General features: G+C 39.4%; 1 protein-coding gene across 1 annotated transcript; it reads left to right on the plus strand.

Moving 5' to 3' along the window:
- Positions 1-403: 403 nt before the first annotated feature.
- TRIM58 (tripartite motif containing 58) lies at positions 404-16,826 on the plus strand. Its single transcript, XM_042931400.1, has 6 exons — positions 404-879; positions 4,766-4,861; positions 8,338-8,568; positions 11,308-11,330; positions 11,428-11,528; positions 15,722-16,826. Exons 1-6 carry the CDS (start codon positions 457-459, stop codon positions 16,309-16,311), a joined length of 1,464 nt encoding a protein of 487 aa, XP_042787334.1. The 5' UTR covers positions 404-456; the 3' UTR covers positions 16,312-16,826.
- Positions 16,827-17,762: the final 936 nt, after the last annotated feature.

Raw genomic sequence — 17,762 nt, forward strand, 5'->3', positions numbered from 1 at the left:
AATTAAAGTTTGGAACATATTTTAAGAACTTATTATGTCTTATAAGGATAAGGAGACCATGGAATAGTTCAGAAAGTAACGAAAGGCAGGAGCTCAGCCATTCTCCAAATGCACTGACAGTGAAAACATGAGATTAGGGGCTCCGTTAAGGTACAGTGTGAGGGATTCCGTTAGAAATGTTCAGTTTCCCAGGAGGCCAGGGTTAACATTATTAAACACTATGTTAAAATGTTAATTTTATCCTTGTAACTGAGGGTTGTCTGAGCTATGACTTTTCCCAGGGAGTGGCTGGTTTGGACTCTTGGAGCTGAGCCAGTGGATAAAACCCTTCCTGGGCCTGCATCTTCTGACGCTGTAGAGTCCCTCCCTTCTGTGCCAGAGCACTGGCCCAGATAGCGTGCGCAGCTGGGGAAGAGAGCGCTGCTATCAGCGGGGCCAGGCGACTTCCAGCCTGCCATGGCCTCTGGGGCACCTGGGGAGCGGTTGCGCGAGGAGGCTAGGTGCCCGGTGTGTCTGGATTTCCTTCAGGATCCGGTCAGCGTGGCCTGTGGCCACAGCTTCTGCCTCAGGTGCATCTCGGAGTTCTGTGAGAAGTCTGACAGCGCGCAGGGCGGCCTCTATGCCTGCCCGCAGTGCCGGGGCCCCTTTGGGCTGGAGAGCTTTCGGCCCAACCGGCAGCTGGCCAGCCTGGTGGACAGCGTGCGGCAGCTGGGGCTCGGCGCGGGGCCGGTGGGAGTGCGCCTGTGTGCGCAGCACTGCGAGGAACTGACCCTCTTCTGCGAAGTGGACCAGGAGGCACTGTGCTGGGTCTGTGACACCACTGCTGAACACAGGAGTCACCACACCATGCCTCTGCAAGAGGCAGCTCGGTGTTACCAGGTGAGAGTCCCTGTGCGCACCCTGCAAAGCGCACGTGGAGAGGCCCCCACTGCGAGTCTGCAAATGCGGCCCAGACATCCGAGCGGACTGAGCCACAGGTGTTAGTGACAAACCCTAGGGACAAACCCACATGATACCATCCTGATCTGTGCCCTTCCCACATCCTGTCTCTCACAGCCCACATTCAAGTTCGGTCTCCTTGCCTTATAGTAACCCCCTTTTGGGACCTCTATTCAGGAGTTCAAATGCACCCTTATTTTAGACTGTCCTTTTTCCCATGAAGCCTTCCCTAGCTTTTTAGTTTCATCTTTTTTTTTTTAAGTTTATTTATTTATTTTGAGAGAGAGAGCAGGGGAGAGGGCAGAGAGAAAGGGAGAGAATCCCAACCAGGCTTAGTGCAGAGCCCCTAGTGGGGCTCAAACCCATAGGCCTTCAGATCATGACCTGAGCCAAGTCAAGAGTTGGATGCTCAACTGACTGAGCCGCCCAGGTGCCCCTTCTCTTGGTTTTATTCTTGCTGATGCTGACATTCTGGTTCCAACAGCAAGACCTCTGGTGTGGAGGGTTGTGTTATCCAATTGGTTCTTGGCTACAGGTGTGTGTCTTTATTTTAAATACTTCTTAATAACTCCCAGTTGTATAATGCCTTGGTTTTTCATAATGCTTCTATGTTGATTAATATTGTCACCAAAACAATGCCGGGGTTTGGACACGTGTTAAGAATAGTGTCTGTGAGTACACAGCTCTGATCACTTGGATGCATGTGTACCCTGCAGATGCATGTGTACCCTGAAGTAAGAGTCCAGTAGGTAAGCACACAGGCCAGTCTCTATTCAACACCTATTTGGCAGCTGATGATGTGAGCATCCTCAATGCAGACAGGACTCGTATTGGAGTATTTGGCCCTCAAAGTGGCATCTGTGAGACTCTAATAGAATTTTCCCTACTGTTGCTTTTCAAGAGTTCTTTGACATATCTTGATTATGTCTTTTTTTTTTTTAATGCTTATTTATTTTTGAGGGAGGGACTGAGAGAGAGAGAGAGAGAGAGAGAGCAGAGGAGGGGCAGAGAGAGAGAGAGAGGGGACAGAGGATCTGAAACAGCTCCAGGCTCTGTGCTGGAGCCTGGAGGATCTGTGTTGTCAGCTCAGAGCCCTGATGCAGAGCTCAAACTTACAAACAGTGAGATCATGATCTGAGCTGAAGTCGGATGCCTAACTGACTGAGCCACCCAGGCACCCCATCTGATCATGTTTAAATTCCCAACATCTGGAACAGCTACTACCACAAAGGAGATCAAAGTCATCTTTAATCTACTGACATGTCTAACTGAATACTATCACAATGAAATAATTTGCAAACATTGAATTTCTAAAATAATAATAATGTTATTATTTTAATTTTGTTTTACTTTTTAAATTTTTTTTAATGTTTATTTTTGAGAGAAAGACAGACAGAGCATGAGCAGGGGAGGGGCAGAGAGACAGGGAGACAGAGAATTGGAAACAGGCTCCTGGCTCTGAGCTGTCAGCACAGAGCTGACTCAGGGCTCAAACTCAGGAACCTGAGATCTTGACCTGAGCCAAAGTTGAATGATTAACCGATTGACCCATTCAGGTGCCCCTTAACTTTGTTTTAAATTAAGGTTTTGAGACATTTCTTACCTCAACTTCCTTGTTGACATACCTAGAAATATCTCTTAGTCTTTTGTTTGTTTGTTGGTTTGTTTGTTTGTTTGTTTTTTGTTGTTGTCATCTACAAAATTCAGGTGCCAGCTACTTCCTACCTACACTTTTGAAGCATGTTGTCCCTGCTTTCTTTTTATCCAGAAGTTACCTCAATCTAACTTGATTGCATGTAATATGTCTCAAGAAGTTCCTTATATTTCAGTAGTCCTTAATTAAATGCCAGATAAATATGTTTTAAACTCCTTCACCTGTCAGTCAAGACTTTCTAGGGCCCCAACTTCTGTTTCCACAGTTCTTGTCTTAACCAACCATGAGGTCCAACAAAACCAGCCTGATCACTGTGGTCCCCAAACAGGCCACATGTTTTTCCCCTCCTTGCTTTTGCTCACAGTTTCTTCTGCCCAAGGGAGCTTTCCTCTCAGTGTCACAGTTCTATTTCTTGCAAACACTAAAACCAATGTCACTTCCCCCATCTTGTCAAACGTTTCCATAAATTCTACTGCTAGTTTATGTAGAGCGCTATGGATAAGATTATAGAAGTCTCTTTTTAAAGTCAGTTGTTGTTTAAGACTTATTAAATGGCTTTAGAAAGAGTTCCCCCCCCCCATTTTTCCTAAGATTTATTGAATGACTTGGGACAAATTTAAAAATATGCATATTGTGTATCTTTATGGGTGTTCTCTGTAGATAAAATGTATGTGTTTATTTCTAGCAGTGGTTGAAAGGAGATATAGTTTCTGGGTTTTTTTTGTTAATTCCTCATAAGATTTATGACATTCTCTATCTTCTTTTCATTTAAGCATTAGTAATTCGCAAGGTTTCAGTTGACCAAATAATAATAAACAATTTTCTTATTATAAATCAATAAATAATTTTAAGAAGTTTAAATATATAGATACAAGGAATAAAATCACTTTTGGGGTGCCTGGGTGGCTTAGTCAGTTGAGCATCCAACTTCAGCTCAGGTCATGATCTCACAGTTCATGAGCTCAAGCCCCACATTGGGCTCTCTACTGTCAGTGCGGAGCCTGCTTTGGATCCTTTCTCCCCCTCTCTGTCTGTCCCTCTCCTGCTCACTCTGTCTGTCTCTCTCAAAATAAGTAAATGTTAAATCAGATTATTTAAAAAAAAGGTATACACTTTCAACCAAGCACTAATTAAGATGCAATTTTGTCTACTGAACATTTGATGCTAACTAATTTTTATATATCCATTGCAAGTACTTTTTTTTCCCCCAAAATTGGTGGTGTATTATATAAAATACACTTATTTCAATTTATTTTATAGTTGTGAATATTTCTTGTCATTCAGTATTTTGCAACACACTATTTTAGTTCCATCATGTTAATATAAAATATATTTTTCTCACTCTCTTATTGTTGACACTTGAAGTTACAATTCTACTATTTTGTTTATTTTATTTCATTTTATTTTATTACTTACTTAATTTATTTATTTTGAAAAGCACTTGTTAGCATTTCAAGCTACCAGGATGCAACCTCCCAACACCCCATCACCACACCCTTAATCTTCTTCTCAGCTCTTCTGCTGAGGAATTTGACCTTCTCCACAACAGATTGTATTGGGACCTTTCTGTTTCCCCAAACTTTGTAGTAGCCGGATCATACCACCTCAATGATAGGGGCAGCTCCAGTCTTGTTTCTCACAGCATTTCCCGGTGTCTGCTCACTGACGTGTCCACTATTTATCAAGGCTAACAGTAGGGCAGACACTCTGGTTCCTCTTTAAGTGGTAATGTCTCATACCACCTTTTCCAAAGTAACCTGGGCAATATTTGTGGAGGTTGGCTGATAACTATGGTGATTCAAGAGGCCAGCATTACCCTGGCCTCCTGGGTGCTTCTGTGCTTCCCAGTGCAGCCATGGCTGTGGCTCATGTGGCCCCTAAGCTTCAAGATCTTCTGCAATATGGATGGTATGTCCACAGCCCAAAGGAAAGAGAGTCCTACTATTTTAAATTATGCTGCAATGAACATATATTTAGATAAACATTTAATTATACCTGGCATTAATACTTAAAAATATATTTATATTTTACTTAATCCTTAATGAGGTTAAACATTTTTATGTGCTCACTAAAGCCTGTTTTAATTGATCTTTGTATTTCCTGGTTAACCTAGTTGATGCCAGGTACTGAAATAGGGCATATACAATGGGTTCAGTGTATCTTTCCAAACAGGTAAAGCTCCAGAGGGCCCTGGAAATGGTAAGAAAGAAGATGGAGGAGGCCTTGACTCAGGAGGTCAATGTGGGGAAGAAAACTATCATTTGGAAGGTAAGAGATTCTTGGAACTTCAGGAGGCTTGCTTTTCCAAAAGATCCAAGTTTGGGTCATTAAATTACTGTTCAACCATTTTCCCTGCTCCACTACTTTTGTTCCATTTATATACTTGCTCTTGGGAAACATCTCAGTGTCATCCTGGGTCATCCCATCCCCGCAAATTACATCAGGTATGTGTGTTCTTTTTATCTCTATTAATAGTACCCCAATCCAAATTGTAAATAGAGAGTTTTACTGATCTTAATCTTACTATAATTTACTGCTCTATTCCTAATACCTAGAAAAGAGTCTCATACTATCATCACTAGTTTAAAATATATGTATTTGTGTGTGTATATGTGTATATATATATATATATATATGTATATATATATGTATATAGGATGAATGGCATAATAAATACTTCGCAGCATTGATAGATATGAAATATAGCTAATAGTGATCATCTTACAGATAGGAAGATAATGTGAACTTTCACCTCTTTTCAGTAATTCATATATATGTCCTTTTTTTTTTACAGTTCATCAGTTTTTTCACTTAACTCTTCATACACACACACACACATACACACATACCACACACAGTGATTTCAATCTGCGGTGATTTTACCCTCTAAAGGATATTTTACAATATATGTATTTTTGGTTCTCACAATTCGGCGGGGGGGGGGGTGGGGAGTGGGCTCGCTACTGGAATTTCATGCTTGAAGGGCAAGCATGCTGCTAAACACCATACAAAGCACAGGACAGCCCATGGAAACTCATAATTTAAAAAAAAATAAATTTAATGTTTATTTTTGAGAGAGAGATACATCGTGAGTGGGGGATGGGCAGAGAAAGAGGGAGACACAGAATATGAAGCAGGTCCCAGGCTGTGAGCTGTCAGCACAGAACCTATGCAGGTCTCAAACCTACTAACCTTGAGATCATGACCTGAGCTGAAGTCGGATGCTTAACTGACTGAGCCACTCAGGCGCCCCATTTAAAAAAAAAAAATAATGTGAAACTCATAATAAAGAATAATCTGGTAAGATATCATTAGGGTCAAGATTGAGAAACTATACATAGAAGTTATATGTAAATAATATATAACATATATAGGATTTATTTTATAGAGTATTTCTATTATTTTTCTGTCTCCAAATAACCCTTATTCTGTGATCATATTCTATAATTTTTCTAATTATATTTTTAAGTTTATTTATTTTGAGAGAGAGAGAGAGAGAGAAAGAGCAAGCACATGAATGCACACCACAGTGGGGGAGGGGCAGAAAGAGAGGTAGAGAGAGAATCTCAAGCAAGCTCTGTACTGTCAGCATGGTGATGAGCCCAACGTGGGGCTTGAACTCACAAATTGTGAGATCATGACTTGAGCTGAGTGAAATCAAGAGTCAAAGGCTCTTTCACCTATGGACTGAGCCATTAGGTGCTCCTATATTTTTCTAATTCTTTCCTTACTCTTTTCTTAAAATTTTTGTTTTATACACTATCCTCAGACAGATATTTCCATAAGGACCATTTAGGCTACATTTTTCTTCTGTGTTGAGTCTTATCTTTTTCTCTTGCTATGCAATATATAGTTAATGTATGTAGTTACATGTAGTTAAATACTTAATGATAATTTTTGTTCTTTTTGGGCTAATAATCCAAGTCTCTCTCCCTCCCTCTCTCTCTGCTCTGCTCCCCAACTTGTGCTCTCTGTCTCTAACATAATAATGATAATTAAAAAAATAAAATAAAAAGTGATAGCTTATGCCCTTTAATCAAACCAAGGCATTATAATGTTTAGCAATGAGCCTGGGAATCCAAAATGAGAGACTGTGGGAGGTTAACTTGCCTCCTATACTCAGTTTAAAGCTAGTTTTACACATATCAGTATGAAGAGAATAAAATTTATGTCTCTGTGTATAATAATGCTGCAACAAAGTATATTCCTTAGGTCTATTTAAAAAATGTAGATGTGAGATTTGGGTGGAAATCAGTATTAATTTCCTGAAGTCAACTCTGCAGTAAATGGCCTGACAATCATTTATTTACTTTTGGGCTATACAGAGAATGTTAGCCTTAGGTTTCACAATTACGATATTACTAAGTAATATTCACATCTCTACTCTCTAAGACTCCTTTTCACATTTACAAATCTAGGTCTCTGTAAGCTCTTTTTATAAGTTATTTTCACCCTGTTCTCATTCTAGTGACTATTTTTTTTTTAAATCAGGCTCTTTTTTTTTAAGTTTATTTATTTATTTTGAGAGAGAGTGCAAGTGGGGGGGGGGGCGGGGCAGAGAGAGAAGGAGACAGGGAATCCCAAGCAGGCTCTGCACTGTCAGCACAGAGCCAGACATAGGGCCTGAGCCCACCAACTTTGAGATCATGACCTGAGCTGACCCCAGTGCTTAAGGAACTAAGCCACCCAGATGTCCCTCTAGTGTAATAATCTATAATGTATTTTATGTATAGTATAATAATGTATTTTAACTTCATTGTGCAACTATTCCTTGCTAGTCATTCTGCTCAGCAGTTTAATAGATATCCAATTTTAATTCCCATACCATACACCTGTTTCCCCATATTTTATTTATGTTTTATTTTATCTTAGAGAGAAGGCACAATCAGGGGAGAGGGACAGAGGGAGAGAGAGAGAATCTTTTTCTTTTTTTAAATTTTTTTAACATTTACTCATTTTTGAGTGACAAAGACAGAGTATGAGTAGGGGGAGTGGCAGAGAGGGGGGAGACACAGAATCTGAAGCAGGCCCCAGGTTCTGAGCTGTCAGCACAGAGTCTGGCGCAGGGCTCCACTTCATGAACCGTGAGATCACGACCTGAGCCGAAGTTAGACACTTAACAGACTGAGCCACCCAGGTGCCCAGAGAGAGAGAGAGAGAGAGAGAGAGAGAGAGAATCTTAAGCAGGCCTCATGCTCAGCAAGCTCAATCACATCACCCTGGGATCATGACCTGAGACAATATTAAGAGTTAGAGGCTCAACTGACTGAGCCATGCAGGTGCCTCTCTCCATATTTTATTTTATTATTTTTTTAAATAAAGTTTATTTATTTTGAGAGAGACAGAGTGAGTGGGGGAGGGGAAGAGAGAGAATTGCAAGTAGGCTTCATGCTGTCAGCACAGAGCACACAGGGCTTGAACTCATGAAGTACGAGATCCTGACCTGAGCCGAAATCAAGAGTGGGATGCTCAATCAACTCAGCCACCCAGGTGCCTCTCCCCATATTTAAAATGTGGCACCAAAACTTGCCTATAAAAGTGCCTTGCACCCAACTCCATGGCAAAATGGGAACCCAAATCCAACTGTCTTCTCAAATTCTAGTGGCCTCTGGTTCTTGCATGTTGTTAAAATGCAGCCCATTCATTCACAGACATTGCCTCCAGCCTCACTGTCCCATACCTGTATGGGGAAGCCAGACGCTGTGCCCCCACTGCTGATGCTCTGATCCCCTGTGTCACTCCAGGAAAAAGTGGAGATGCAGAGGCAGCGCTTCAGGCTGGAGTTTGAGAAGTATCGTGGCTTCCTGGCCCATGAGGAGCAGCTCCAGCTGCGGAGGATGGAGGAGGAGGAGCGAGCCACCCTGCAGAAACTGCGGCACAGCAAGAACCTTCTGGGGCAGCAAAGCAGGGCTCTGAAGGAGCTGGCTGAGGAGCTGGAGGAGAGGTTCCAACGCCCAGCTCTGGGGCTGCTGGAGGTAAGCCTGGGCGCCTCCGGCACAGGGAGGCTCAAGTGCCAGACCACAGGGACAAATAGCCGCTTTCAGAGACAAGTCACATAGTCATTCATGCTTTTTAGCAAAAGGACACTCTAGAATGTATGTGTGAGGCACCTTAATTCGAAGTCCTAGCATCAGAATGAGAACGGACCCTACACAATTCTATAAAATAGTCATAGTAGAGAGAAAAGTTTAAGTATTTTTTAAAAAGTAAAATTAATTCGGTATCTTACCTATAAGGTTAACCAGAAAATGGACACTCTATGCTATGTTTCCTGCAAAACACTTCTTTTTAAATTTTTTAACATTACCTTTTTTTTTTTTTTTGAGAGAGAGAGACAGAGAGAGAGAGAGAGAGAACAGGGGAGGGGCAGAAAGAGGGAGACACAGAATCTGTAGCAGGCTCCAGGCTCTGAGCTGTCAGCACAGACCCCAATGCCAGGCTCAAACTCATGAACCTTGAGATCATGATCTGAGCCTAAGTCAGACATTTAACTGTGAGCCACCCAGGGGCTTCATGAAAAACACTTCTTAAAACTTCACAGTCAATCTGTCAATGATGATATGCTGTATTTCAGTGATGGCCAATTCCAAAAGTCTTTGGTAATCCATTTCAATGTCAGAGCTGAAAATATGAATGATGGTTTAACTTCTTCAGCTTGAAGTTTTCCTGTTAAATCTTATGGCAAACACTAATTTCCTTGTCCATATTGCATGCCTATTCCAGGCAAAGTGAAGAGGGATTCAGTAGGTTTTGTGCAGTTTCCTTATAATCAGTAGGGATTATACAGCAGAGACACAAATAACAAGAAAAAATATTTGTTCTTAACCCTCCAGGAGGTCATCAAAATCCCAAGTGAACTGAGAAAGTCATTGTTGTTAATGTACGCATATTATCATGATAGAATCTACTGCAGTCAAAGATTTCTGGGCATATCTCATTCTGTCTCATCCCCAGTGACTCATCAGGATATTCTGAACTAAGTAATTCATATCATCCCTTAGCCACTGACCCACAGATTCCACCTTGTCTGAGTTAGTTCCAGACACTGAAAGTACCATGAAATAAATATTCATATTAACTATCTATATAATGTTTACAAGTACAATGAATAAACAGCACTGGTTACATAGTTGGGGGAGGTCATTGAATGAATGAACTTACAATGCATTTTTATTTATTTTGTCTAATTTAATTCATTTTGTCTTCAATATATCTGTATCTACACAAAATTTATTATTATTATTATTATTATTATTATTACTATGGTCATTTCCTTGTGAGCAAACTAAGTATGAGAAAGGAATTAATTTTCTGAATTTCAGACAGTAAATATACACAGAAAGTTTAACATTTTCCTTTTTTCTAATTTTTATATATATTTTTAATGTTTATTCATTTTTGTGTGAGGGACAGAGTGTGAGCATGGGAGGGGCAGAGAGATAGAGGGAGACACAGAATCCAAAGCAGGCTCCAGGCTATGAGCTGTCAGCACAGAGCTCGACACAGGGCTCAAAAACACAAGCTGTGAGATCATGACCTGAGTTAAAGTCAGATGCCCAACCGACTGAGCCACTCAGGTGCCCTTAACATTTTCAATAATAATATTCATCATCTTATCTTACTATATCTCAAAACACACCATTACTTTTTTTTACATTTATTTATTTTTGAAAGAGAGAGAGCACAAGTTGGGGAGGGGTACAGAGAGGGAGACAGAATCTGAAGCAGTCTCCAGGTTCTGAGCTGTCAGCACAGAGCCAGATGAGGGGCTTGAATTCACCAACCGTGAAATCATGACTTGAGCTGAAGTTGGAAACTTAACCGACTGAGCTACCCAGGTGCCCCACAAAACACACAATTTAAAACTAGCATTTATTAGCACCAAAAGTTGTTAAAATGATTTATAGTACAAATCTTAGGGAGAATATATTCTAAAATTATTTATGTTGATTGTTATATCCACCTTTGCCTTTCTTCCTCAGTACCAGTAAGCGGCATTTTACCCTCTCACTCCCCAAAGCCTGCCAGTCCCATAAAAAGTAATTATTTCCCTGCGTTTATGCCTTCTGAAAATTATCTACCACGTGGGTATTTTTTAGAGGGAAAAGGAAAATTTAAGGCAGGTGATTTATTTAAATAATCTCCTTTGAGATAAAATGTTGCTATTAATTAATGACTTTCTTTTTTATCCAGTTAGTAAACCTACTTCCATATGAGTTCGTTGCTATGGTAGGTTGGTTCAACGAGTGAGGAATTTAGGGTTTTCTTACAGAGACATTGAGAGTAATATTTTTTTGTCTATACCTTTCATCATCCCTCAAATGAATTCTGGAGACATTTATGGTCTATTTTTACCTTCATTTCATCCACATTAGTTACCAGAATGTATTTCTCTATTAAAATATCCAAATGTCAGAATTATCAATTCAAAAAATAATTAAGTTGGTTGATATCATAGGAGTTAACCTAAACTTTGTGTAGTCTGATTCTATTCAAATAGAGGCAAACTGATTCTATTATGTTAAAATTCATGAGAAAAGTCAACAGCCAAGTTTTGGATTTGGTTAAGAGAGATTCATGTCTCCTCTATTTTCGTCTTCATAGTTAATTATTTCTGATCATTCCTAAAGAGATGTTCATAGTTTGTTTCCAATCTGTCAAAAGCAGTTCAGAGGGCTGACTCACACCTGCTTGTATTTCTCTTTTACTTTCAGGGTGTGAGAGAAGCATTGAGCAGGTATGTTTACTTTCTGAATCAGGGAATGGGTTTGGAGATGACAAGGAAGGTGGTTGATAAGTCCTACTGAGAATTATTGGTTCTGTGTCCTTCTCAGAAGTAAGGATGTCATGCAGCTGGAACTGGAGAACATCCCCATGGAGCTGAAGACAATGTGTCACATCCCTGGGATGAGGGAAATGTTGAGAAAGTTCCAAGGTAGGCTGCATCTTTGAGCTTGGAGAACTATGGAGCCCAGGGTTTGGCTGTTTTTGTAATGTGTTACTGCAGAAGTCAGTCTGCAGAAACAAACAGAACCCAAAGTTTACTGACTAAAATCAGTAAAGGGCTATTTTTAAATCATGTCATTGGTTTCTTTCTGGATTGTGAAGGCTTTTGTTTCACCTCATCTCCTTCTGGGAGCCATGCAGATAGAGCCCAACCTCCTTTCTGTTGCTGGTAGCTTTGGGAAAGGGCACGGTTATGGTGATTTGGGCACTGCTCGTAAAGGCAACCACACTACAGTGGAACACTGGCTTCCCTAAAGATTTTATTAAGTAAAGTGAATCACATGGCCATGCCAAGTTATAAGGGTGGGTGGGAAAGAACACTTTGTTCAGAAGAAAGAAAACTGGGATATGTGTATAATTATAAAAAATATCAGAGGTACTAACACACATTTTAGCTACATTTAGTTAGAACAATATAGACTTGAAAGTGTGGTTCTTAGTTTATTAACTGTGATTTGAGTAAAATTAGTTCCAATGAATATTCATTTCCCTGTTTATAAAATGCTGAAAAATGTATTATTGTTTGGAAAACTAAATGAATGATATTTGAAAGCAGAAAAATAACCAATATAAAAGCCTTAAGGTACATCAAATAAGAGATTTGATTTTTTTTAATTTTTTTAACGTTTATTTATTTTTGAGACAGAGAGAGACAGAAAATGAATGGGGGAGGGTCAGAGAGAAGGAGACACAGAATCTGAAACAGGCTCGAGGCTCTGAGCTGTCAGCACAGAGCCCGATGTAGGGCTGGAACTCATGGACCGCAAGATCATGACCTGAGCCGCAGTCTGACGCTCAACTGATTGAGACACCCAGGCGCCCCGGGATTTGATTTATTATCTGTCACTTGAGGAGGAGCCAATGATATTCAATCAATTACTTTTGTGTATGAATAACTGTGGTGACATAAATTTGTCTGTCAGATTTGATTATTCTGTTCTTTAAAACAATATAGATTCAATATTTGTATTTATTTTTTATTTTGTGTTTTTTTTTATGCTTATTTTTATTTTTGAGAGAGAGAGAGACAGAGCACGAACAGGGGAAGTGCAGAGAGACAGGGAAACACAGAATCTGAAACAGGCTCCAGGCTCTGAGCTGTCAGCACAGAGCCTGATGCAGGGCTCGAACTCACAAATTATGAGATCATGACCTAAGTCAAAGTCGGACACTCAACTGACTGAGCCACCCAGGTACCACTGTATTTATTTTTTAAAATTCACGTTATATGCAGCAATGAAAACAAACTGTGGCTAAATACTGGTTTCACTACTTACAGGGAGACAGCTTTGACCCATATTGAGAAAACCCATATTACCAGTCCTGCTCCTGCTTAATGATGGGAAAATTAATATATACCAACTGCATGAATTGTTACAATTTATTAAACTCTCATAATCAGTGTCATAATATTCCCATTTCTTTTACTGAATTAAATAATTAATGAATCAATTCAATAAAATGAATTTATGCCACTCACTACTCTAAGTATTGAAATATATTATTGAACAATAACAAAAAATCTTACAAATCCATAACTTTGTGTTGTAAATATTTACTTAAATTATGCAAAATACACAGAATGTTAGAAGATTATACAGAATATAAGGTAAGGGTAGCCAGAAGTTCGTGGGGTAGGGCATCTAAACTTGAATTTGACAATAAAGGAGGGCCCCTTCAGGGATAACTCAGCAGATATCTAATCTGAAAGAAAACATTCCAGGCAATAGAAATGATGAGTGCCCATGCCTGAGACAGAAATATAGAAGATGTGTTTCAGTAACTATGAGGTCTTTGTAGCTGGGGAAGAATTAACAAGGGGAGAGTCAGAGAGGCCAAGACAAGACCAATTAGCACAGGGTGGTATGGGCAGGTCACTGTGAGCAGGATGCTTTACCTTTGAGTAAACAGGAAGTCAATAAAAAGCTGTGAATGGAGGAATAGCATGATTATATTAATGTTTTGAGAGGCTCACTCTGTATGCTTCACTGAGAATAAATGCAAAGGGGCAAGGCTTTAGGTGGGAAAAGCAATTAGGAGCCTTTGCAATAATTCCATTAGAGATGATTGTGGATTGGATCGGAGTGGTACTGTTGGAGGTGCTGAGGTGTGTACAGAATCTTGGCATATTTTGAAGGTAGAGCTGTCAAGATCTGCTGTTGGATTAGATGTGAGTTGTCAGAGAAAGAGAAAAGTCCGAAATGACCCAAAGATTTAAATCTCTAGAGCTGGTGTAAGGAAGTTGCCATTTATATTGATGGTTAAAAGGGCAGGTGAGGCAGAAGGAGGGGAGTTGGGTTTTGAGCATATCAATCTTGTGATGAGTATTAAATATCAAAAGTTTCATGTCAGGTAAGCAAATGATTTTGCAAATATGGAGTTTCAGGAGAAAGGTCTAAGGTAGAGATATGCATTTGGAGTCAGTAAGCATTTGAATGGAATTAAATTAAATCAGTGAGCCAACCAGCCCAAGAACTATTGTGTGCTGAGTCAGAAAGAAGAGGTCCAGGTCCTGAGACCACTGGTTTTTCCAATGGCAGTGATGGAGAAGAGGAGAAAACAGGAAAGGGGATCAAGAACGAGTGAGGAGAAAAGAGGGAAGGAAAGCATGATGATGGCTGTCTTTGGGAAAGAGAAAGGAGGTTTTTCAGAACAAGGGTATTCTCAACAGCATTAATGCTACAGAGAAGTAATTTAAGGTGAACTCATCAGTGTGGAGGTCACTGAGGAGATGGACACGGACAGTTTGATTACAGTGTTGTTATATCATGATGAGCAATTGAATCTAACAGAGAAGTGTTGGGGAAAGAATTGGAGACAGACCATATTAAAAACCATGTCACAGATTTATTGTCTTATAAATGGAGCAAGGAAGTGTGGTGGCTGGGAAATAATGTGTAAAGACATAACACACATCACATACACCCAGCACAATTCCATGGAAAACCATGTCTCAGTCTGTTATTTATGACTTCTAGAATATGGAGAGACCACATAAGCTCTGATTCTGAGTCTCCTCAGCTGTAATGTGGGGATGATAATGGCCACCCTGTGGGTGGGTAAATGCATTAGCAGAGATGAGGTATTATTTATGTGACCAACTCAGGTTTGGGTTTCAACACAAGATCACTAGAAGTGGTCATTGGAATAGTATTTGTTATTATGATATTAAAAATAAAACTATGTTGATGAAATTTATTATTTTGAATATTTATAAGACACGACACTGAATATTTTACATCCTTCCTTCTTCACTGAGATTTCACACATGCACAAGTAAAACTTCACATCAATCTGACTGGGACTTCACAGCATCAATATTGGTTTTCTATTGGTGTATAACAAATTACCACAGACTTAACTGCTTAAAACCTCACATGCTTATTAGCTCATAATTATACAGATCAGACATCCATGTGGGATCAGCTAATTTTTCTCCTTATGGTTTCACAAGATCAACATTAAAGTGTTGGCCAAGCTGGTCTTCTCTGAAGAGTGTGGGGAAGAATCCACTCCCAAGTTTATTCAGTTTATAGGCATAATGTAGTCCTGACAGTTGTAAGGCTGAGATCCCCATTTTAAGAGTTCGTGTGATTATATTAGATCCACTCAGATAATCTTCCTCTTCTGAAAAAACATAACATAATCCTGAGAGTAGCACCAGGGTCTGAAGGTCATGGAGCTCATCTTAGAATTCTGCCTACCACAGTAACATAACTTTGAAAGTAGTGGATTTCAAATTAATGAAATTTTCCTATGGATTTTGAGAAAAAATAAATAAATGCGGAAGATCTTCCTAAGAACACCCAAGTGCTCTGAATTTAGATGAAAGGAATCTAAATGGTCATGCACATGGTTTGTCATATTATCAATGGTTATGTTTTTATTGAGGCAATAATGAGTTCTGAATCATGTAGAGGTAACTGAGGAATACACAAGTGAGTGATGAAGAAAATAGTCAGCCACCTGCAAGGTAAAATATTTATTTCGCTTTCTCTAGGAGTTAATAGAGAGAGAGAGAAATGGGGAGTATTATGGACTATTATCCATAATATTGTGGCTTCCTAAGTTTTCACCTGTCTTTTCTGACGTTTCATATGTCCCACAAAATTCTTCCCACAGTTGATGTCAAGCTGGACCCTGTCACAGCGCATCCTAGCCTCCTCTTGACTGCTGATCTGCGCAGTGTGCAGGACGGAGAGCTGTGGAGGGATCTCCCCAACAACCCGGAGCGATTTGATACATGGCCCTGTGTCCTGGGTTTGCAGAACTTCTCCTCAGGAAGGCATTACTGGGAGGTCATGGTAGGAGAAAGAGCAGAGTGGGGTGTAGGTGTCTGTCGAGAGACGGTGCTGAGAAAGGGGGAGACCACACCCTCTCCTGAGAACGGAGTCTGGGCCATGTGGCTGCTGAAAGGAAATGAGTACATGGTCCTTGCCTCCCCATCTGTACCTCTCCTCCACCTGGAACGGCCTCACTGCATTGGGATTTTTTTGGACTATGAAGCAGGTGAAATCTCCTTTTACAATGTAACAAATGGGTCTTACATCTACACATTCAACCAACTGTTCTCTGGTATTCTCCGACCTTACTTTTTCATCTGTGACACGATTCCTCTTACCTTGCCACCTATGACAGATGTGGAGTCAGAAAATTGGGCATCCAGGGGTCATCTTTACTCTGCTTCTAATGTTGGACATGATCATTCCTAAAATTCTGTTCCTGAGAATTTTATGCCTAGCAAGTTTTCCTGGAGTGGAATCGGGAGGATGCAAATATGCTAAGCCCCAAAATGTCCCCATTTAGATCAGCACTTTAATCCTTATTGCTATGGACATTTTTCCTTGAGGACAAAACAGAAAATATGAAATATTTGCATCTGGAGGAGGATTACAGAGCATAATAATTTTAGAAATGCAGCAATCTCCTCAAGTCTTTCCAGGTGGTGCTACAGCTTTTCTTGATGAGGCTTTCTTCAAGTGAATGGACCTGGTGTTAAACAAAGATTTCTATTCATTCATTATAATTTCACATTCATTTTTATATCCTTTTGTTCCAAGTCTTCGATATATTGAGAATAAGAAATGTCATTTTTTTTTTTTTTAGAAATGGCAATTCCTAAATTGGAGAACAGTCCAATACAGCATCAGATCTATAATTCTGTTTCTCCCTCTTCTTATTTCCCTTCTCTTCTCTCATTCTTTCTGTGTATTTGTCTCCGTCTCTAACTTTTTTCTCTTTCTTGCTCTTTTTTTTTTTTTTTCTCTCTACCTCTTCTTGTTCAGCCTTCCATTTTTTTCTAGATTAACAAATTCAGGACCATTTCTTTTTATTCAATTTTCCTATGACTACATTCATTTACTCTTTGAATCCTCTTTGTACTGAGACTAATTGGATTCTGGAATCCATTTCTTTCATTCTGATATAACTGATTACCACACCACACCCCTCTGAGACTGTCATTTTTCCCTTTATCTTTGGAGACATGTTTTAGAATAGGAATTTCTCAGAATTCTGATGCAACTAGTTCTTTGACTTAGCCATTTACTAGTTTAAGACCTCAACACCTTTCTCTTTAGGTCTCAGCTACTTAATATGGTTCCTATATGTGGAAAAAATGATATGAATCTTAGAATTCTATGGCAAATATTTAAGATCATGATTGATATGATTGGTTTGAATTAAACTTTCTACTTAAATACAATATAAAGATGATGATGACGATTATGATGATGATCTGCTAATAATATTTCACTTATCTTTAAAATATACTCTCTACTTTCCTAACAAAATTCTTAAGTCATTGAAGGCTAACTTTGCTGTTATATTTCTCTGTATCTGTCTAATAAAATGTGAGGCAAATGCTAAAATTCAAATGTTTAAGTGCCAAACAATTACTAATGAATGGCAAATTTAGTTAACAGTATTTTGATAATAATCTGCCAACATTTTAATCTTCCACTTTAATTCTACCTTGAATTTTAAAGTATTTTTCTCTTCCAGAGAGATCTCTTTGACTAAAATCTTTCACTTACTTTCCAATAATATTATTAACATAGTTTTCTTTCTGCAATTTTTCAATATTTTTCTTTCCAGACATTTTTCTTACATTTGGAGGACTATCATGAAATATAATAGTTTTAGAAATGGTATGATCTCATAA

This window comes from Panthera leo, chromosome A1, assembly GCF_018350215.1.
Source record: "Panthera leo isolate Ple1 chromosome A1, P.leo_Ple1_pat1.1, whole genome shotgun sequence".
Lineage (NCBI taxonomy): Eukaryota > Metazoa > Chordata > Mammalia > Carnivora > Felidae > Panthera > Panthera leo.

Coding starts and splice junctions, on each gene's coding strand:
- TRIM58 (XM_042931400.1), top strand. CDS start 457: ATGGCCTCTGGGGCACCTGGGGAGCGGTTGCGCGAGGAGGCTAGGTGC. Junction 4,862..8,337: donor AGAAAACTATCATTTGGAAG/GTAAGAGATTCT, acceptor GTGTCACTCCAG/GAAAAAGTGGAGATGCAGAG. Junction 11,529..15,721: donor AATGTTGAGAAAGTTCCAAG/GTAGGCTGCATC, acceptor TTCTTCCCACAG/TTGATGTCAAGCTGGACCCT.